This window comes from Cornus florida, unplaced genomic scaffold (assembly GCF_030987335.1).
Source record: "Cornus florida cultivar Cherokee Brave unplaced genomic scaffold, ASM3098733v1 CherokeeBrave_3.0.0_Hap2_Chr06, whole genome shotgun sequence".
Lineage (NCBI taxonomy): Eukaryota > Viridiplantae > Streptophyta > Magnoliopsida > Cornales > Cornaceae > Cornus > Cornus florida.
The window spans coordinates 41,406,754-41,429,776 of NW_026775576.1; the positions used below are offsets into that span (position 1 = coordinate 41,406,754).

At 29.5% G+C, this 23,023-nt stretch overlaps 1 protein-coding gene across 1 annotated transcript; it reads left to right on the plus strand.

Annotated features, from left to right (window-relative positions):
- Positions 1-5,922: 5,922 nt before the first annotated feature.
- Positions 5,923-9,050, plus strand: LOC132311361 (zinc finger protein WIP2-like). The gene is made up of 2 exons (XM_059809248.1): positions 5,923-6,619; positions 8,146-9,050. Exons 1-2 carry the CDS (start codon positions 5,981-5,983, stop codon positions 8,587-8,589), a joined length of 1,083 nt encoding a protein of 360 aa, XP_059665231.1. The 5' UTR covers positions 5,923-5,980; the 3' UTR covers positions 8,590-9,050.
- The last annotated feature ends 13,973 nt before the right edge of the window (positions 9,051-23,023 follow it).

A 23,023-nucleotide genomic window follows, 5' to 3' on the forward strand; every position in this document is an offset into this window, starting at 1 on the left:
CAGTAGGAACCATGATTGGCCATGAGCATATAAGCAACCTTGTAAGAATAATTGATAGATGCATTGCTTCTAGAGAAGTAATCCTCCTTATGTCTGAGTTGTGCTTTAGCTTAAGGGAGGCATATCTTGCTTTGATGCAACCTTTGATGAGGTGTATAGCATGAGTAGGTGGGGAAGATTTATTTATGAATGCTCTTGCATTTCTTTCTTGCCAAATGAAGTAGATTGCACTTGAGGGTAACAGCTTGTGAGTAATGAAGTGATCTTGCTTCCATGTTGTAGCACACCAAGTGATCAAGTCATCCCAACTGTCAGGTTTTATGTAAAAACCAGCTGCATGTTGAATAAATTCCCAAATTCTGGAGCTGTAATGGGTCCACAGATTCCTCTAGTGCAAGGCAAAGGTAGCATACATTGGTGTAATGTTTCTTCATCATTGGCTTGGTGTCAAGTGTGGCAAGTCTCTCTTTAAGTGCCAGCCAAACAATATAACCATGCTTTGGGATGTAGTGTTTGAACCATATAAGATGATCCAAAGAAAAAACCAGTGAAGGAGGAGTAAAATACTCCATGGTGAGCCTATGAGAGTAGTCATTGGGTGAACTAGGGAGCCATTCTACTTTATCTGAGGCAGTTGAAGGGGGTGGGATATTTTGCAGTTGTGAAGTGAAAGCTTAGCTTTGGAAAAAAGGGATTTGTTGGAGAGAGCTTGGTACTACCCACTGATTGTTGGAAATTAGACTATTAACTGTGACTTTAGAGTCTAGTTGAAGAATTTCCATATCTAAGAGACCAACCTGCAATGTGATGGGTCCATTAGGTAACTAGTAGTCCATCTACATGCTTGTGCAATTTCCAGCCCCTAATCTTTGCCTCACAAGACCCCTTGCCATCCCTCTCAACTTGAGAAGTCTCCTCCAAAATCCTGAACTCAGTGATGAAGCTTTAACAATCCATATACATTTATTCTTGATGAGATACCTGTAGGTCCATGCCACCCATAAACTATCTTTTCTAGAGCAAAGCCTCCAGAGGTGTTTGAGACTTGAAACTCTGTTGGTGAGGTCAAGGCAAGGAAACCCTAGCCCTCCACAATTTTTTGGTTTGCAAATGGCACTCCAAGCTACCTTAGCTCCTGTTTTCCTAAGCTCAGTACCAGGCCAGTAGAATAATCTCAGGATTTGATTAATTTGTTCAATCACTCCTAAAGGCAAAACAAATGCTTGTGACCAGTAGGTTTAAATTGAGTAAAGCACAAAACAGCCCTTCCTGCATAAGAAAGAAACCTTAATGTCCACATGTTAACTCTAGTTGTAATTATTTGTACAAATGTTTGGCAATTTATTGCATTGATGGCTGAAGAAGACAATGGCAGCCCTAAGTATGTGATTGGTAGCATCCCAATGTCAAATTGAAGTAACGATGTAATGTTTGCCTTTGTGAGGTTATCCACCCTTGAGAAGAAGACTTGACTTTTGGAAAAATTGATGGATAGACCAGAGGCTAGAAAAAAGTTGTTAAGTGCAGTATTCAATACTTCAACAGAGGCAAAGTCACCATGGGAGAACAACATTATATCATATGCAAAAGCTAAGTGGGATATGGATAACTTGCTGCATCTCCAGTGGTATTTGAAACAGGAACTTTGGGAGATAGCTTGGTTGAGGGACAAGGTTAGGACTTCCATTACAAGTACAAGAGCTGTGGAGATATAGGATCACCTGCCTTACTCCTCTCTTTCCTTTGAAGAATTCACAGAGTTGTGCATTGAGTGAGATGGAGTAGGAGTGTGTAGTAATGCATTGTGCAATCCAGTTGATAAGTTGGTTTGGGAAACCAAACAGGGAAAGAACACCAAAATGAATTGCCAGTTTATTGTGTCAAAAGCTTTCCTAAGATTAATCTTAAAGGTATAACAAGGTGGGTGGGATGATTTGTGGTAGCCATTGAGGAGCTCATGAGCAAGTAAAATGTTGTCTGTGATGTGCCTATTCTTGATGAAACCTGTTTGTGTGGGGCTGATGATTGAAGGTAAAACTATGCTAAGTTTGGAAGAAATAAGCTTGGAGATACACTTGTAGATTATATTACAACATGAAATTGGCCTATAGTCATTGACAGAGGTAGGGTTGGGTACTTTGGGCACAAGAACAATGTATGCACAGTTGATTTCAGAAAGCATTTTTTCATAAATAAAAAAATCCTTAATTGCAGCTATGATATCTTGGCCTATGATAGGCCAAGCATATGTAAAAAAACAAGAATTAAAGCCATCTAGTCCAGGGCTTTTGTAAGGATTAAAGGAAAAAATGCAATTCTGAATCTCCATGTCTGTGGGGATGTCTGTGAATGATGGTAGTAGATTGGCAGGAACAGACTTAGAGATTAAGTGTGAAAAGGAAGACATACCTGGATAATTAATTTGTGTAGCTTTGTCCCAATAGATTCTGAAAGTGGCTCATGAAAGCATTCTGAACATCCAAACCTTTCAGTACATCCCCATTTGAGTCTTAAATGTTAACAATCTTTCTTTTGTTGACCTTGGATGAAAAACACTTCATGAAGTATGCTGTGTTCTGGTCTCCAACTCTAAGCCAGTGGATTTGGGCTTTTTGTTTGAAAAACATTTCTTCAGCTAGGCACAAGTCAGTGAATTTCTTTGCAATTTCTTTCTCTTTTGATCTATACAAGTCATTAGCATGATTGTGATCAAATGACTGACTCCATTCATATGAGATTAAGACAAGGATGGTGATGATATCCTCTCCATATTACTAACAGGTCAAAATATAATTGGAGTATGTTGAAATGAATTAACCTGAAATCTACTTGTTCACAGTAAAATAGTGTCAACAATTATTTTCTTTTCTCCTTATATATATATATATATATATATATATATATATATATATATATATATATATATATATATATTGTTCTCTAGTTATATATAAAGAGTCACATAAATGTAATGATCCCCTTATATTTTGGAAGCAAGTATTGTCAAAATAAATAAATAATTAAAATAAAAATCATAAAATTGTTGCTCTAATTAAAGTGATTATGTGGACATGATATTAAAGGGTAATTGTTGGACCTGATTCATTTTTTTGTACATTAGGTCCATACCATTCAATGCGTTTTAAGTCCATAATGCAATAGTACTCATTCAACAAACAGTGTAACACTCGTCAACACTAGCTCCAATACCGTTTAATACACTTTTAATCGATAATGTAACAAGTTATATCGAAAATATTATCACACTTGTTAAATATAAAGAGAAAGTATAGAACTTTGTAATGTATTGATGTCTGAGATCTATAATGCAAAAGTACATGGGGGTTTATGTAGGAGATGTCATGTGTGGAGAGCAAGTCTTTACCATATAAGGTAATGCTATATATGGTAATAATATATTATATAATATATTCTAACAGCCCCCTTAAACTCAAGGTGGGTTATATAAAGTGATATTGAGTTTGGCAACAAGATCATTGAAGCGGCCTAGCGGAAACGATTTGGTGAAGACATCTGCTATCTGATCATGAGAAGTAATGAATTGCAACTGTAAGGTCTTCTGAAGAAGATGATGACGAGCAAAATGGCAATCGATCTCAATGTGTTTGGTACGCTAGTGAAAAAATCATTGTGCGCAATTTGAATTGCACTCCAATTATCACAATAGATAGAGTGGCAATTGATGAAGAAACTCCTATGTCTTGAATGAGCCAACGTAACCACATAAACTCAGCCGTAGTATTAGCAAGTGCCATGTATTTAGCTTCTGTACTAAACCGAGTAACTACAGTTTATTTCTTGCTGCACCGAGAAGTAGGTGAATCTCCAAGAAAGAAACAATAGCATGCATATGGTGGAACAACGATCTAAGTCATTACCATATGAAGTAATGTTATATATGATAATAATATATTCTAACAACACTCACTCAAGAAATAATGTAATACTCACGCAACACATTTACATGAGTATACATTGAGTACTCACATAACATTTTACGTAGAATTATAATATTACAACAACTTTACATATTATTACTGCATTATAGATTTAATAATGTTGCACTCTCTGCTATTGTGTAGGTGTTTATATGGTTGATTTAAATGCACCAAAAAAATAAATAAATAAATAAATAAATAAAAATATTGGACACAAAAGTACACCAAGGATTCTTATTCATATAATATGGTTTAAAATTGACGTCATTGAAGTCAAGTCGAGTTTTAGTTCTTGGAGAGACTTAGCCAAGAGAGAGAAAGAGAGGATGACGAGTGTAACAGTAACGTTGATTTGCATGTAAGTAGAATACTATTCATGAACAATGAGGAGGTAGCTAGCACAAAGAGAGAGGGAGAGAGAGAGAGGGGTAGGGACAGTGTCTCAGGCTGGTTCTTACTAAGACAAACCGACCAGAGCTCGCTCATCAAGGCACATGAAGGGAAGGATTGAAGCTAGTTAATTCCCGAGGGAGGAAAAATTCACTACAAGGTTGTCAAGTATTTTGTATGCTTGGCCCTATACACAGACATTCTCTCTCTCTCTCTCTCTCTCTCTATATATATATATATATATATCTAGAGATCTCACTCTCTCTAAACTAGCTAGCTTCGTATGGAGTGGGATAATGGGAGACAAAATCCAACCCTAATTTCCTGGCCTTGTCTTTGCTCCCTTTATCTTCTCACTCGTGTTGTGTTGTTGGGTTCATTTTGTCTTTTTTATTCCTCTCTTTTTTTTCAATTGCCAATATATCATATTCAGTCTCCATATATATTATATAGTTTTTGTATATGTATATAGGAGTACTAGCAAATAAATGGGTTCGGGCCGGTTTACCGCATGCACCCTATTCGTGAGATAATGCTGAACACTAATAAATTTTTGTATGTATAGTTTTTGTATGAGTGGATGTTTAGCTAGTTAGTCTGAATATCAATTTTATATATATATATATATATATATATATATATATATATATGCATATTAGAATACTAGCTAGCAATAAATTTGTGTCACTACCCCTAGTTCGGGAATTCTTGGAAAGTTTGATTGGAGCTAGAAATAGATAATATTGTGTTGGGTTGGAAAGCTTGATTGGAATTAAAAATAGATAATATTGTGTTAGGTAAGGTGAAAGCTGTTACAATAATATTCTATTAAAAAAAATTCAAATTATACTTGTATCTCTCTTAATCCGACCTTCCAATACCATATTCTATTAATTAGGGTTTTCAGTATATATCAATGATGTAACAGTAAATTGTTAAATTATGACCTTAAAGTTAGATATTCAAAATGAGCAATAAGTAAGATTGTGTAGATGTGACCGTCTCCATTGATGTTGTTACCATGTAATGAGGGTGTAGTCCCAAAAAAAAAAAAAAAAAAAAAAAAATTTGAACTTCATTGAGGAGAACCTAACTCCAAAAACTCTCACCTCACATTTTGGAGGTCCAGAGTAATTGCTTAGTCCATATGGGAAAATCCTAAATAAAAAATAAAAAAAACAGGGGAAAAATCACCTAACAGTGGGAAGGAGAGGATTAAATCAAAATGGTCTTGTCACTGTTCTGCAAGGGGTTTAAAAGGTATCAAAGACACCAAACATGACCCATTTATAATCGATTTATAAACGAACCAGAAACACACAAAAGTCCCAACAAAACCCCTTTTTACCGGAGACGGACAAGTTTAGTATATCTTCACCCTTTTACACTTTAGGTTATACTTTATCAACTTTGATTTACCCTTCACCTCTGTACTTCTTTTATTTTGGTGTTTATGTTCAGTTTCCACCTTTTTAAGTAGCTTTTAATCAACTTAATTGTTGTTTTAGATCACCCTCTCTCTCTCTAGGTCTTTATCTCTTTCTATGTTTTTGTATATATATACACACACATAGTATGAACCTACTCATCTTCCCAACTGTTTTCCCTTCCCAGTGGTACCACCTTTGATCATGACTGATCCCTATTCTAATTACATCAATGGATGGTTCAACCTACACCACCTCTCTTCCTCCACCTCTAGTTCTTCCAACCCTTCTCTCTACACTCCTCCTTTTGGCTTCAAGTACTGCATCTACTCCAACAAAAACAACAATATTAGCCCTATTTTGGACACAAATTACTATCAACCCTCACCTCCCTCATCTCCTCCTCTCAGAGAAGCTCTTCCTCTCCTCAGTTTAAGCCCAGCAAGAAGTACTGATCAAGAACAAGATCAATATTTACCTAATTGCACTGCAGCCATGGCCAAGAACAAAGAAGAAGAGAGCTTCTTATCTGGATCTGCTGCTGATCATGAAAATGATGATGATGATGATGATACTCATCATGTGACAGTAGCCCTAAATTTAGGGCTCCCTAGTCCTGCTACTTCTACTGATGCAGATCTGATCTCTAGGATTTCCTCATCAACAAAAGAAATGGCAGATAAAGAAGATAAAGTCACTGTTGCAAATGGTACTAATTATCCCACAAGCACACTCAACAAAGGCCACTATTGGATTCCAACCCCTACCCAGATTCTGATTGGTCCTACACAGTTCTCATGTCCTCTTTGCTTCAAGACCTTTAATAGATACAACAATTTGAAGGTACTATATATATATGTTTGCATGAAATGAACCTTGATCTTGTAAAAAGCTTTCCTTTCCCTTCATTTCTTCTCCTTTCCTTTATGTTTCTTAATTTCCTTTTGGTTTTGAAGAGAGAGAGAAAACCCAATCCTGTATCTTTCCTTGTACACACTTCTTTTTTTAGCTTAATTTCATCCTTTCACTTTTTATATATTCTGAGCTGGATTGCTATGAGAAATATATATGTATATTGTATAAAGGTCCTTGGTGTTTTACTTTTTCCTTTTTCTTTCCTCTACTTTACATATTACTCTCTCTCTCTCTCCTTGCCTTATTTTTTACATGATTTATGATTTTTGGGATTTGAATGAATCTTCCTGATCCAACTGAGGTCATGGTCAGTGCTTCTCTCTCTCTCTCTCCATGGTCTTTTTTTTCACTAACATAATTTATGGTTTTTGGGAGTTGAATGAATCTACCGGTCCAACTGAGAGAACATGGTCTGTGCCTCTTCTTATTTGATTGAACTATACAAGCATTATGCTTTTTCTTCTTGAAGTTTGTATTCTAGACATTGGCAGGTGTGTCAAACTGAAACTTTCTGATTTTTCTATGGACTCAGATGTATTCATCAGAGTGCAGGGAAAAGGAAAAAAAAAACTTCTCATTCTGAACACTCAACAGTCTCAACCTTAAAGCAGAACCACCTGTACACAGTACACCCACAACCCCCTTCAGATAGTATTTATATCTTTGTGATCAAGCTAGAGACCTATATATATATATATATATATATATATATATATATATATATATATATATATATATTTGTATTTGTACACGTATGTAATTAATGTGTATTCATGAAAATCTTATAACTTACACAGGCACAGTACTACTACACCAAATTCAAGTACTTTTGAACTATTTCCTTACTAAAGCTCCACACAATCTTGCTTTACTTTTAGTATTCTACACGGAAAATCTATATAGAACATATGTATACCAATAGGGAAATGAAATGACAACTCATTTAAGCAATTGGAATGCTTTTAAGCTCACTCCTATATATTACCAAATGCATGGTTCTTGATTTGGAAAATTTAATAGTAAATGGTTAAAGCCCGATAGAGTACAAAAGAGAGATCCTCCAACTTACCTCTGAAATCATAATTCAATGCTTTTCCATCTATACTTGACTACAACCCTTTAATCATCAGTGTACAGAAAGATCATCCCATTTGGGCTAATGCCCCTTGGTATGAATGATCAATATATTGGCAACCCATGTATATATGAAATAAAATTCTTAAGATACACTTCTAAAAGCTCGTGTCTTAAGTCTCACTTTGATCCATTGATTTTTTTTTTTTTTTTTTCCTTTTTAAATTCAATTTTTTTTTTTTTTTTCCCCAGCTACTTTGTGTATATATATCTATGATTTAATTTGTACGGTTTCCTATAGCTAGCTTATACATCTTTGTTTTTTCCTGTGATCTTTTTATATCTACTTGGGAGTGGCTTATACAATGTATGGTGTGTAGATGCATATGTGGGGACATGGATCTCAGTATAGAAAAGGGCCAGAGTCTCTGAGGGGAACACAACCAACAGCCATGCTTAGGCTACCTTGCTATTGCTGTGCACCAGGGTGCAGGAACAACATCGATCACCCGAGAGCGAAACCGCTCAAAGATTTCAGAACCCTCCAGACACATTACAAGAGAAAGCATGGAATCAAGCAATTCATGTGCAGGAAGTGTTGTAAGGCCTTTGCTGTGAGAGGTGACTGGAGAACCCATGAGAAGAACTGTGGGAAGCTTTGGTATTGCACTTGTGGTTCTGATTTCAAGCACAAAAGGTCTCTCAAGGACCACATCAAGGCATTTGGGCATGGTCATGCTGCTTATGGCATCGACTGCTTCGAAGAAGAAGAAGATGAACAGGCCTCCGAGCAAGAAAATGAATCCTCACAGGGAGACATATGAATTAGGGTTTTATATTATATTATGCTGAGATATGACTCAGGTTTGGATTTGAGTCCTCTCCAAATATATAATTTCACTCCAATTAAGCCTATATCCAACAATCAAAATCATATCATGTCGTCACTTGCACAACTAACTACTCAAGTACGTACTTTCTAATTGTTTTGATATATAATTTAAGAATAATGATGAGTAGTTTAAAAGTCGAATGTGTCATATTGTTTTATGTAAGTGGGGATGACTCTTACTCACATGATTTGAATCCAATGACCTCGACTGTTGAACTCGTATTATTTATTCATAATTTAATTCAAAGGAAAACTGTGATACGGTGTTTTCTTAATTGTTGGACATAGGCTTAGAGATGTTTGGTGTGAAAAATTATTGGAGATGATCCGGTTGCTTGCTTTCTGAGCTGATGTATGCTTGGTTTAATTAATTTGAGAACTTTTTCCTTTGTAGTTCCATTCTCAGCTTTTCCTTTTTCTTTCTTGTCTTTTTTTTCTTTTTCTTTTTTTTTTCTTTTTTTTTTTTTTTTTTTTTTCCTGTTCTTTTTATTTCTTTCCTTATAATTTCAGTATTTCACTAGTATTGCAGATTTCAATATACAACACTATGTACTAGACCAAGGTCTTCCGAGTCCAGTTTATATTTTCAGTTTAAAATCTCTCTCTCTCTCTCTCTCTCTCTCTGTCTATCTATATATATATAGATATAAATATATATATAATATATTATATTTACTTTACAAATTAATTTCCATTAGAGGATGGATTGTAGAGTTTGAGGCTTCCTAGCCATGCACTGATATATATATATATATTATATTTACTTTACAAATTAATTTTCATTAGAGGATGGATTGTAGAGTTTGAGGCTTCGTAGCCATGCATTGACAATACATTTAGCAATACTAAACATACAGTAGTATCCATGCATATATACCTGCGTTGTTAGACACATGATCTCTGTAGAGATATCAAATACAAATGCGAGAGACCTAAAGAGAATCCTAGAAGAATAGACTAGCTAGTGGGATTTGTAGTAGGGGTAGGAATGTTTTACCTCTATCTCAGTGCATTCAATGGCGTAGCCACATAGGGACAAGTGGGGCCAACTGCCCCCACTGAATTTTTAATTTTTTTTAATTTTATATGAATTTTTTTATATATATTTGTATAATTGTCCTTACTAAAATTTGACATTACACACACATATATATATATACTAGGAAAAGGCACGTGCGATGCACGGGATGAATGTTTTATAACTTATTGAAATTTTCTTTTCATATATTTTTTAATTAATTTATATAAATTATTTTATTTTTTTTAAAATATATCGTTGTCTAATTAGATTTTTTTTTATTAAAAAACTCATAGATAAATACATATATATGTGATAGAGTTTTAATGAAAATAAATTAGTTAATTTTTGTTAATTTTAAGTAATTTGTGTTACTGTTTTATAGAAACACTTTTAATATATCTCGGTCTAATATGATAGAGTTTGTGGTATACTTTCATAAAAATTATTTATTTTCTTTAAATATATATACACTTGTCTAATTAGATTATCTTTTACTAAAAAACTAATAATAAAAGGTAATTTGTGTTTCAGTTTTAGAAAAATTATTTTATTTTTTATATCAATTAATAAATATTTTTTTATTAATAATTCTTGTCTAATTATATTTTCTTTTATTAAAAATTCATAATAAATAAATAAATAGGTAATTGTGTTAAAGTTTTATATAGAAACTCTTTTAAAAATTCTTTTTAAATCAATTAATAAATATTTTTTTATGTTAATAATTCTTGTCTAATTAGATTTTTTTTATTAAAAAAATCATCATAAATAGATAAAAAGGTAAATTGTGTTAGATTTTTATAAAAACTCTTTTAAGACCTCTTTTTTATATCAATTAATAAATATATTTTTATATTAATAATAGTGTATAATTAGATTTCCTTTTATTAAAAAAAAATCATAATAAATAGATAAATAGGTAATTTGTGTTAGAGTAACTCTTTAAATATATCTTTGTCTAATGTGAATGAGTTTAATTAGGAAAAAAATAGGTAATTTATGATAGAGTTTTATAGAAATTATTTTATTTTCTTTAAATATATCATTGTCTAATTAGATTTCTTTTTTAAAAAAATAATAGTAAAAGTTAATTTGTAATAGAATTTTAGAAAAATTATTTTATTTTATATATCAATTAATAAATATTTTTTATATTAATAATTCTTGTCTAATTAGATTTTATTTTATTAAAAAAACTCAAAATAATAAATAGATAAATAGGTAATTTGTGTTAGAGTTTTATAGAAACTCTTTAAATATATCTTTGTCTAATATGATTGAGTTTTATCGGAAAAAAAAAAGGCAATTTTGTATAGATTTTTATCGAAATCATTTTATTTTCTTTAAATATATCCTTATCTAATTAGATTTTTTTTTATTAAAATATCATAATAAAAGGTAATTTGTGATAGAATTTTAGAAAAATTATTTTATTTTATATATCAATTAATAAATATTTTTTATATTAATAATTCTTGTTTAGTCTAATTAGATTTTCTTTTATTAAAAAACCTATAATAAATAAATAAATAGGTAATTTGTGCTAGAGTTTAATAGAAACTCTTTTTATATCCATTAATAAATATTTTTTATATTAATATTTCTTATCTAATTAGATTTTCTTTTATTAAAAAACACATAATAAATAGATAAAAAGATAATTTGTGTTAGAGTTTTATAGAAACTCTTTTAAAACCTCTTTTAGATCAATTAGTAAATAATTTTTTATATTAGTAATACTTGTCTAATTAGATTTTCTTTTATTAAAAAACTCTCAATAAATATATAAATAGGTAATTTGTGTTAGAATTTTATAAAACTCTTTAAATATTATATCTTTACCTACTGTGATAGAGTTATAGTGAAAATAAAATATATAATTTGTGATTGAGTTTTGTACAAATTATTTTATTTTCTTTAAATATATTTTTTTCAAATTAGATTTTATTTTATTAAGAAACTCATAATAATAAATAGATAAATAATTAATTTTAATTTTATTAGGTAGATTTTAAAGTTTAATTGAGTTTTTTTTTTCTAATAAAAACTTTTTCCATATGAATTAATAAATTTTTTTTAGATAAATAAATAAATAGAGAAACTCTTTGCACACTTAATAAATATTAATTTTTTATACAAATAAATAAATACTGAAGTTTTAGATTTTTTTATTAAAAAATTCATACTAATAAATATATAAATAAGTTAATTTGAATTTTATTAGGTAGATTTTAGAGTTTTATAGATTTTTTTTTATATAAAAACTCCTTTCATATCAATTAATAAATATTTTTTATATAAATAAATAAATGTTGCAACTCATTGGCGGAGCTTCTGTATTTCTGGGTCTATGCATCTCTGAATTACTCTCTTTATATCAATTAACAAATATTTTATAATAAATAAATAAATAGGTAATTTATGTTAGAGTTTAATAAAAAATCTTTTAAAAACTCATTTTATATCAATTGATAAATATTTTTTGTATAAATATTTCTTCTCTAATTAGATTTCTTTTTATTAAAAAAACTTATAATAAATATATAAATAGGTAATTTGTGTTAGAGTTTTATAAAAACTCTTTGAAAACCTCTTTTTATATTAATTAATAAATAATTTTCTATATTCATAATATTTGTCTAATTAGATTTCCTTTTAAATATAAAAAGCTAATTTGTGGTAGTGTTTAAAAAGAAAAAATAGGTAATTTATTATAGAGTTTTATAGAAGTTATTTTATTTTATTTTAAATATATCCTTGTCTAATTTAATTTTATTTTATTAAGAAACCCGTAATAAAAGCTAATTTGTGTTAGAGTTTTAGAAAAATTAATTTATTTTATATATCAATTAATAATTATTTTTTATAGAAGTAATTCTTGTCTAATTAGAGTTTCTTTTATTAAAAAATTCCTAATAATAAATTCATAAATAAGTTACTTTCAATTTTATTAGGTAAATTTTAGAGTAAGCTAATTTGTGATAGATTTTATAGAAAATTTTTGTTTTCTTCAAATATATTATTGTTTAATTATATTTTTTTATTTAAAAAAACTCATAATAAATAGATAAATAGGTAATATGTGTTAGAGTTTTGTAGAAAAAATTTTTAAAACTCTTTTTATATGAATTAATAAATATTTTTATATTTTAATTGTTCTTGTCTAATTCGATTAGCTTTTATTAGAAAACCTCATAATAAAAGTAATTTGTGGAAGAGTTTTTGAAAAATTATTTTATTTTTTTTATATCAATTAAAAAATATTTTTATATTAATAAGTCTTGTCTAATTAGATTTTCTTTTATTAAAAAACTTAAAATAAATAAATATATTGGTAATTTGTTTTAGAGTTTAATATAAACTCTTTAAAAAACTCTATTTATATCAATTAATAAATATTTTTTATTTTAATAATTCTTGTCTAATTAGATTTACTTTTATTAAAAAAAAAACCCATTATAAATAGATAAATAGGTAATTTGTGTTAGAGTTTTATAGAAACTTATTTAAAACCTCTTTTTATATTAATTAATAAATAATTTTTTATATTAATAATACTTGTCTAATTAGATTTCCTTTTGATAAAAAAAACTCACAATAAATAGATAAATATGTAATTTGTGTTAGAATTTTAGAGAAACTCTTTAAATATATCATTGTCTTATATGATAGAGTCTTATTAAAAATACAATAGGTAATTTATTATAGAGTTTTATAGAAATTATTTTATTTTCTTTAAATATATCATTATGTCATTAGATTTAATTTTGTTAAGAAACTCATAATAAAAGCTAATTTGTGGTAGAGTTTTAGAAAAATTGTTTTATTTTATATGTCAATTAATAAATATTTTTTATATAAATAATTCTTGTCTAATTAGATTTTTTTATTAAATAATTCATAATAATAAATAGATAAATAGGTTAATTTAAATTTTATTATGTAGATTTTAGTGTTTTATATAGTTTTTTATTTTATTTTTTATTTTTTTAGTTATTTATAAAAACTCTTTTTATATCCGTTAAAAAATATTTTTTATATAAATAAATAAATAATGAAACTCTTTAAACTCTTTTTATATCAATTAATAAATATTTTTTTATATAAATAAATAAATACTGAAACTCTATGGCAGAATTTTTATATTTTACTTTGAAATTCTAAATTTCTAGAATTCTCAATTTCTGTACCCATTCCTCCTTCCTCCATGCCTTTATTTTTATAAGCTTCTTGATTAATAGGATGATGACATGTATCATTTTCTGATAATGACATAATCATAACTGGGCTGGGCCGCTTATATTGTGATAATTATGCATAAATATTTATTCTTTTTATATTGAACTAAAAATAAGTGTTTTATATAAAATGTAATTGATTTTTCAAGATAATTTTTTAATTAATAAATATTTTTTAATTTAATAATTCTTGTCTAATTAGATTTACTTTTATTAAAAAGCTCATAATAAATAGATAAATAAGTAATTTGTGTTAGAGTTTTAGATAAACTCTTTTAAAACCTCTTTTTTTATATTAATTAATAAATATTTTTTTATATTAATAATACTTATCTAATTAGATTTCCTTTTATTAAAAAACTCATAATAAATAGATAAATAGGTAATTTGTGTTAGAGTTCTATAAAAACTCTTTAAATATATTTTTGTCTAGTGTGATAGAATTTTATTGAAAATAAAATAGGTAATTTGTGATAGAGTTTTATATAAATTATTTTATTTTCTTTAAATATATCCTTGTCTAATTAGATTTAATTTTATTAAGAAACTCATAATAAAAGCTAATTTGTAGTAAGTTTTAGAAAAATTATTTTGTTTTATATATTTATTAAAGAATTCATAATATTAAATAGATAAATAAGTTCATTTAAATTTTATTTTGTAGATTTTAGTGTTTTAAATATTTTTTTATATAAATAAATAAATACTTAAATACTGAAACTCTTTGCACATCTAATAATAGTATAGATAAAAACTCTTTTTATATCAATTAATAAATATTTTTTATATATAAATAAATACTGAAATACTGAAACTCTTTGGTAGAGTTTCTGTATTTTACTCTGGAATTCTGAATTTCTACAATTCTCAATTTATGTACCCCTTCTTCCTTCCTCCATGTCTCTATTTATAGGCTTCTTGGATTAATAGAATGATGACATGTGTCCTTTTATGATAATGACACAATCATAATTAGGCCGGGCCTGTTATATTGTGATAATTATCCATAAAAAATAACTATTCTTTTTATATTAAACTAAAAATAAGAGTTTTATATAGAATATGATTGATTTTATTAGGTAATTTTTAGAGTTTTATATAAACTATTTTTACAAAAACTATTTTTATATCAATTAATAGATTTTTTTTATATAAATAAATAAATAAGTACTAAAACACTGAAACACTTTACACATTTAATAATAGTATAAATTAAACTCCTTTATATTTTGTTAATTTGAATTTTATTAGGTAATTTTGAGTTTTATAGAATTTATATCAATGAATAAATAAATACTGAAACTCTTTGCACAAAGACCGAGAAAGTAGTACTATACTTGATCTTAGCCAAAAAACCAAGAAAGGTTAGCCAAAATGCCGACCCAAAAAAATTTAGTAGTACACTTGATCTTAGCCAAAAAGTCGAGAAGGTGTGATTATTATTTATTTAGCTCTATAGTTTTATGAGAGATTTTCATGTAATCCTTTTTATTTAAAACCAACGTGGGACTTTGTAATTTGAATTAAATTCTTTTTAAATTTTGTTAATTTGAATTAATTTTAATTTTATTGAGTAATTTTGAGTTTTATAAAATTTATATCAATTAATACTGAAATACTGAAACACTGAAACGCTTTACACATTTAATAATAGTATAGATATATATATACATTCACTGGCATAGCCACATAGGGACAAGTGGGGGCAGCTGCCCCCATTGAATTTTTAATTTTATATGAATTTTTTTTTTTATATTTGTATAATTGCCCCCACTAAAATTTGACATTACACACACATATTTATATATATAATCAAATGACCATTCAGGGTACTACACAAATATATATATATATATATATATATATATATATATATAATTTTTCTAAAAAATATAATATTTTTTTTCCACTTTCTCAAAATATTATATTCTTTCCCACTTTTTCCAAAGATACAAAATATTCTTTCATGCTATTGACTTTACCACAAACAAATGCGTTGTTTCCATCACATTTTCAGTCTTCAACATTTTTCTTTCGTCTTCAACATTTCAAAATTTTACAAAATCCAAACAAATTTTGCAGTGCGGAAACTAGGTAATTTGATATTTTCTTTACCATCTAAATTTACAATTATTATGCCATGAATATTTTGAAAACTCGACTGCGCAATCGAATGGAAGACTAATGGATGAATGATATGATTGTTGTGTATATTGAGAGAGATATATTTAGTACTATTGACAATGATGTTATTATTCAACGTTTTCAGAATATGAAAAATAATCTGAAATATTTAGTGCTCTTTAATTTTTATATATATTATTTTGGTTCAAATTATATATATATATATATATATATATATATTATTGCTATTAAAGATTACCTCTACTGAAGAAAATTCCTGGCTACGCCACTAGGTACATTCAATGTTTTTTTTTCAACTCCTCTGCTTCTTCTTATTAATGATTGTATTTATAATCCGAGGTAATTTAGATTATATCCAACGTGCCATTTTAACTACTTATAATCTTATTTATGATTGTAAGGGTCTCTATTGATGAACATGGTCCACCATCCCCTTTGGCTAGGCCTGTAGCTTATGCTAGGAAAGTTTTGACTTTTTATCCTCCAATCCAAAATCCTTCCAAGTGTTTCAAGAAGATTGTGAGTAGTTGAAATGGCCATATCTTCATCGTTTTTCGTACTCCACAGCTCAAAATTGAAATGCATATGCTTTTAATTAAGTACTATTGATCCAGTATGCTACTAGGTTTTTGTTAAAGCTCGAGGGTTGTATTCTTGAGGCTTGGTGACCTTACATAGTGCTAGTGTTTTGTTAAAGCTCAAGGGTTGTAATCTTGAGGCTGGGTGACCTAGCATAGTGCTAAGGTTTTGTCTTGAACTTAAAGATTGTAGTCTTAAGATTAAATACTCTATCGTGGTGTCAAGGTTTCGGGAGCTTGCTCTTTAGAAGTTTGATAACCTAATTGATAATTCAAAGTGCCAGGGTTTCTTCTTTTGACTTTTCAAAGTATGACATTGGCATCCTTATGGGGCAAGGCTAGGTGTCATGTAAACTGTATTTTGATTTTTCAATGTGCCTTACGACTAGTTGTTACAAGTGGGACTTATCCCACGTCGGATCCGAATGGGAAAGTAAATGAGTATTATAGACAGGGTGTTAGCCCTACCTAACAACTTAAGTTTTAGGATCGGATCGGAAAATACTCGGCCCATTACACTAGCACTGATTGAAGCTTAACTGTTGAAAATAAACTTGATTTTAGAATTTTAGTATTAATTAGTATTTTCAAGTATTTGGTATACATATGCATGTGTGCATTTCATGTAAGTGGAGTAGTAAATCGTCTTCATGGAGAAGGTTATGTAACCAAGAGGTATGGCAATTAAGCCTCCTAAATACTGTGTTAGTGGGAGTTATGCTATTAATGGTCATGTTAGTAGGAGTTGTGTCTTCTAAAGGTTATGTTAGTGGGAGTAATTGGAGTTATGTACATTCATATGTAATTAATTTTTTTATGTTCTTCGAGTCTATATAAACTAATGTACTATAATAATTTGATAATGAGAATAAGATGAAATAATATGAGTAGAATATAATATATTTCTAAGTGTTCATTTCCTCAACTCCTCTTCCATATTATTGTGTTGTGTGTGTCTCTAACCCGTTCACTTATTTTCAACAAAGTAGAATCAAAGCAAAAGCTAACAAAGTGGTATCCTAGAAGGTTCAACATTTTGAGAAAAACATGTGGTGTCAACCAATGCTCGAAGTGTGATAAAATGTAGCCAAGTTTAAATTTGTAAAATGCCACTACCACTATTAACTACTAACGTAGTAAGAGTGAGTAGGGATCGTCCCAAGGAAAAAACAGGGTATTCTGGAATCAATGTTGGATTAGTAGGTCGAATGCTCAAATAGGGTTTGATTTGATTAATTAAACTTATGGTTCAATTAAAATAATGCAATTAAGTGACAATCTAGAAATTTGAAAAAAGAGTGAGAGAAAGGTCTTGAGCTTAGAGTTCACCACTAAGTTTCACTTCACCAAACACTAACAATTGTAAATTAATGGGGAAATTCATGTTGTAAATTATGTATGTGTGTCATTAATTGAAAACAAAGCATGGATGGCAAATAAGCATAGATTGTCTAATCAATCTAGTGAGTAGCACAACCTATCAAATAAAACCATTAACCATTCAATTAAACCACAATTAATGCACACACAAAAATCTAGAGAAATTTACTTCTTGCACTCATAAGTATGGAACATCAAATAACAAGAATGGATTATCCACCTATCTATGAAATTAAAGCAATTACACTACAACTATGCTAATAACATGAAAATTAAACTAATTAAACTAAGGAAGTAGCACAATCCATCAAGAAATAGTATGAACCATCAAATAATCCATAAGAGTAATCAATTAAGTACCATGCCTTGACCATCACTAGATTCATAATATCAACATATATAGACATATATCAATTTCATTAAATCTAGAGAAAAACACATGTACATTCATTCTAACATACATAGACATATGGATATAATTAAATGATCAATTGAAAGCATTAATCCATATAAATCATGTAAAAATCATAAGATCTATATTTATTCATGGTCAAAACATCAATTACAATTAAAATCACCAAAAATATACAAAAAACTAGGTTTAGGATGTTTAAGAAGCAAGCCTAGGGACTATCTCTAGCCCCAAGAGAATGATTTAGCCACTCATTATAGTGGCGTGGAATCCTCAAGGGTTAACTTCAAGGTTGGCATCATCTCCTTTCTCTTTACTTTCTTCACAAAACCCTAGTTCTAGAAAGAGAAACTATTTCTATAATTGGTAAAATATCAACTGTATGAAATTTTTTACAAATTGGCTCATTTAATTCAATACAACCTCTTTGAGTAGGCAACTGACGAGGCCGCTTGTATATGCCAAAATAATGTAATAAATGTACGGTTCAAGAAAAGCCTTTTAGGTCAAGTTTAAATTTATAAAAATCACTGCCACCACTACTACTAAAGTAGCAAGAGTGAGTAGGGATCGTCCCAAGAGATTATACGTGTTAAAATTTAACTTCGAGTCTAGTGGATCACAAGATTGCAAAGGAGAGATTGATTATTTGATTACACTAAAATTCATCAATTAATTAAAATGCAATTAAAATAAACTAAGTTGAGATAGGGATTTAAGAGATGAGAAGTGAGGTCTTGGGGTGCATTGGAATCGCCACCAAGCTCGTTCACCAAACTACACACTTTCAACTAATTTAGGGAAAACCTTCTTGTGAACAAAATGCGATTACCAATTGCAATATTAAACATGGATCATCAAATTCATGTATGAATTGTCTACTTAACCAACAAATAAACTAAGTGCAGCACAACCCATCAATTCTAAGCATGACCCATCAAACTAGTCACAATTATAGCACACATCAATCTAAAGAATCATGGAATTTGCAATAATAAGCCATAGAATATCAAATCAAGTAAAGATTGTCTACCTACTTACAAGCATGAATTAAATTGTAGAACAACTCATCAATTATAAGTATAATCTATCAAATTAATTGACAAACCCATTTAATAAAAACCATGTCTAGCCATCACTAGATCCTTAATTAACCACACATAGACATGTAACCAATATAGAGAAACTAGTGTAGAGATCAATTCACAAAATAATCACACATAAAACAATATGTAATCATAAAGAAAATCAATAAAAAGAATTAAACCATATGAATCATGTGAGACATAATTCCCAATTTAATTACAAATAGACATGTAAATAAACTAGAAAATTAAAAGGAAGAATTAAATCATAAAAATCATAGAAATAAACCAAGATTCATTTTATTCACAAGACTATAACACTAATCATAAGATAAATTCCCCAAAAAGTCAAGAGAAATAGTTTAATTTACAAGCTTGGGGTTCATCCAAACCCCAAGGAGAAGCCTAGCCAATCATGGAGGAGGTGGGTGTGATCTTGGAACCCTCAAAGGCAATCCCCAAACATGGCTTCATCTTCTTCCTCTTCTTCTTTGTTGAATTCTAGAGAGTGTGTGTGTGTAGATCTAAAGATGTGTTCTTGGCGCCTCCACTCTTCTCTTTTCTTCTAACCCTAATCTCTAACTTTTCTAGAGAGAGAAAAAATAAAAATACAATGTAAAAATAAAATGATAAAAAGCTCTCTTACAAAATGGTTCAATTCCCCATTTATAACAGGTCCTTGGAGTTGTGAACAAGTCAGAAAATAAGCCCTTAAAATATCTAATCCCGCAACTATGTGGTAGGTAGAGTTTGGGTGCGCGGGAATAAGACAGCTCGCTGCCAGCGTATTTTCAATCGATCCAAAATATCTTCGATTGATCGAAGAAATCTTCGATTCATCAAAAAAGTCAGCATTTTTGACTTTTTTCCGGATTTTTCTGAAATCTTTTAGGAACTTTTGTTTGACTCCAAAAAGGCTGTAATTGACCATTTTTAGCCCGTTTGAACCTTATTGACCTGAAATAGACAAAAACACAAATAAGTACTAAAACGGAAAAATAAAGATAGATGAATGGACTAAAATACCCTCGCTTAGGTACTAAAATGCGTCACATTTGAGCACTCATCACACCCCCAAACTTAGATATTGCTAGTCCCTAACAATGAACTATAAGGAAAAGAAAGAAATAAACAACTAAGTAACTATAAACTAGAAAGCAATAAAAGGATAACGCCACTTTCGTAGGGCATACAATTGCATTTAGCGTATGCAACAAGCCTTTTAAACCCCTACGTTACCTTAGTGGACGAATGAAGTCTCGTGAGAGTTTTTAGAAATGATACCCACAAACATTGAGCTCTTTCTCACTAAAGGGGTACCAATATACTAAACAAGCATTGGAAGAAAACTACCTTAAGTATGCAATTTTTCAACCATTTTCAAGCAATCTCCCAAAATCTCAACACCAAGCAAGCAAGTATGGTCCTTCACACATCAAGACAATGATCATGCAAATCAAAACATCTCTAGAATGCTTTTTAAGTGAACTGGCATCAAATATGTTGCTATCTAAGTCAACTAAAGAAATGATCGCATCGACCTTAAATTAGCACACAAATCTAGTACCGATCATCAAGACAAAGAATAAACCTTTTATTAAAGTTTTATTCATCTAGGTGCACTTATTCTTTCCACTCGATTTTTTTTTTTTCCTTCTAATCCGAAGGATCAAAGATAGAAGTATGGTGCAATGTAGTGATTTATTAAGCTTTCTAGCGATCCATGAGATTGAGCGTTAGGTCAATGACTCCCCAACCGAACGACTTTAGGGCATTAGGCATTTAACACTCCTAAGGACTTACAAGCTCAAATCAATTAGGCTATAAATCAAAATTACCTCCATTTAATCATTTCCCACTTCTCACTTTTTTAGAGAAGTTCTCACTTTTTATTTGCTTTTGCAACTTCTTCTTTTTTTTTTTTTTTTTTTTTTTTTCAATTATTAACCTAGAGTTTAGGCCTTCCACCTTTCGACGCGAGAAATTCAGTACTTGATGAAGCTAGAATCCCGGCTACTTAGTGAAAAGGGTTTGTTATCCAACTTTGTCAAGAATGAAAGCTTTCAATACAATACTAGCTTAATTGGGATATAATCAAATTAATAGTCAACAAAGCATGTACCCCACAAATGAATGCTAGTGTGCGCCTGTGCTAGTGTAGAATCTTAGAGTGAATCTCAAAATAATCACAAAATCAAGATGATGTGGACCACAAATGTAAGTAAGATATCAATCTTTAAAAAAATTTACTCCTAAATGGTATTCACAAGGCATACAAAGAGTATTGGATTTCAAGTCAAGCAATTTTTAAATTCTAAGTATCATGGTCCTCAAAAGATCAAAATCATAGCTAACATCAATCTCAAATTTTAATCATGCATTTAAAGCTCAACTTAAATAGAATGCAACAAAGCCACCTTACCTCCAAACTTAAACCGTATATTATCCTCAATGTGCAATGAGAACAATGGAAAAGATGGAAAGAATATACCATGGTGGAAAAGACATGAAGCCCGGTAGTGATTCATTGGGAAAGAATGCACCCCCAAACTTAGAATCAATAACCTACTTGAATAACCACACTAGCAAACTCACATCAAATATCAAATGGGATAAGATAAGTAAATCAAGCATTGTAAGGCAATATAGCACAAGATGAAAGAGAGATATGAGATTAAGCCTAATAGAAAATATAAAAGTAGTATGACTACACATAAGGGCACTATGGTGAATTTTTTTAAATTTTTCATTTAATGAAAGTAAGTATATACAAAATGCAAGAAAATCAAAGAATAAAAAGTATAAACAAAATACAAAAAGAAAAATAAAGAAGGTAAAAATGTAATGAAAGAATATGTACAATGCAAGAAATGAAAAATAAAAAGTAAGAAAGGATGAAAGAACAAAATAATAAAAAATAAAAATAAAAACTTTTTTTTTTTTTTTGACATAACAAGTATGCACACATACATAAAAATAAAATAAATAAATATGCAGGAATGAAAATGCAATGAAATAAGGAATGCAAATTTTTTTTTTTTTTTTGAAATAGTGCTCGATTGATCGAAATTTACTTCAATCGATCGAGCTGGGCCATGATCGATCGAAAACATGAATATTATTGCCCTATGATAAAAAAAAAATTCGACGCAATTCTGATCGATCGAAATTATTTTCGATCGATTGAGACCATTTTCAATCGATCGGAATAAGCGTTGATCAATCGAAAAAGTCTTTAATTGATCGAACTGGGCACAAATTGCTGAATTTCAAAAAAATTCAAAGGCAAAAATTTTTCTAAGGCCCCAAAATGCATGAATATGGTCTAAAAACCTAATTTTTGACAATAAAATACAATGGAACATATCTAGGCGATGCAATAAATGAAAAATAAAAAAGAAATGGGGAAGGAATAGAGTTGTGAAACTCTACGAATGCTGGTATTTAACGTCTCTAGCAAGACGTTAGTTCGACTTACTAGTCGAATGTATCAAAAACTAGATATGA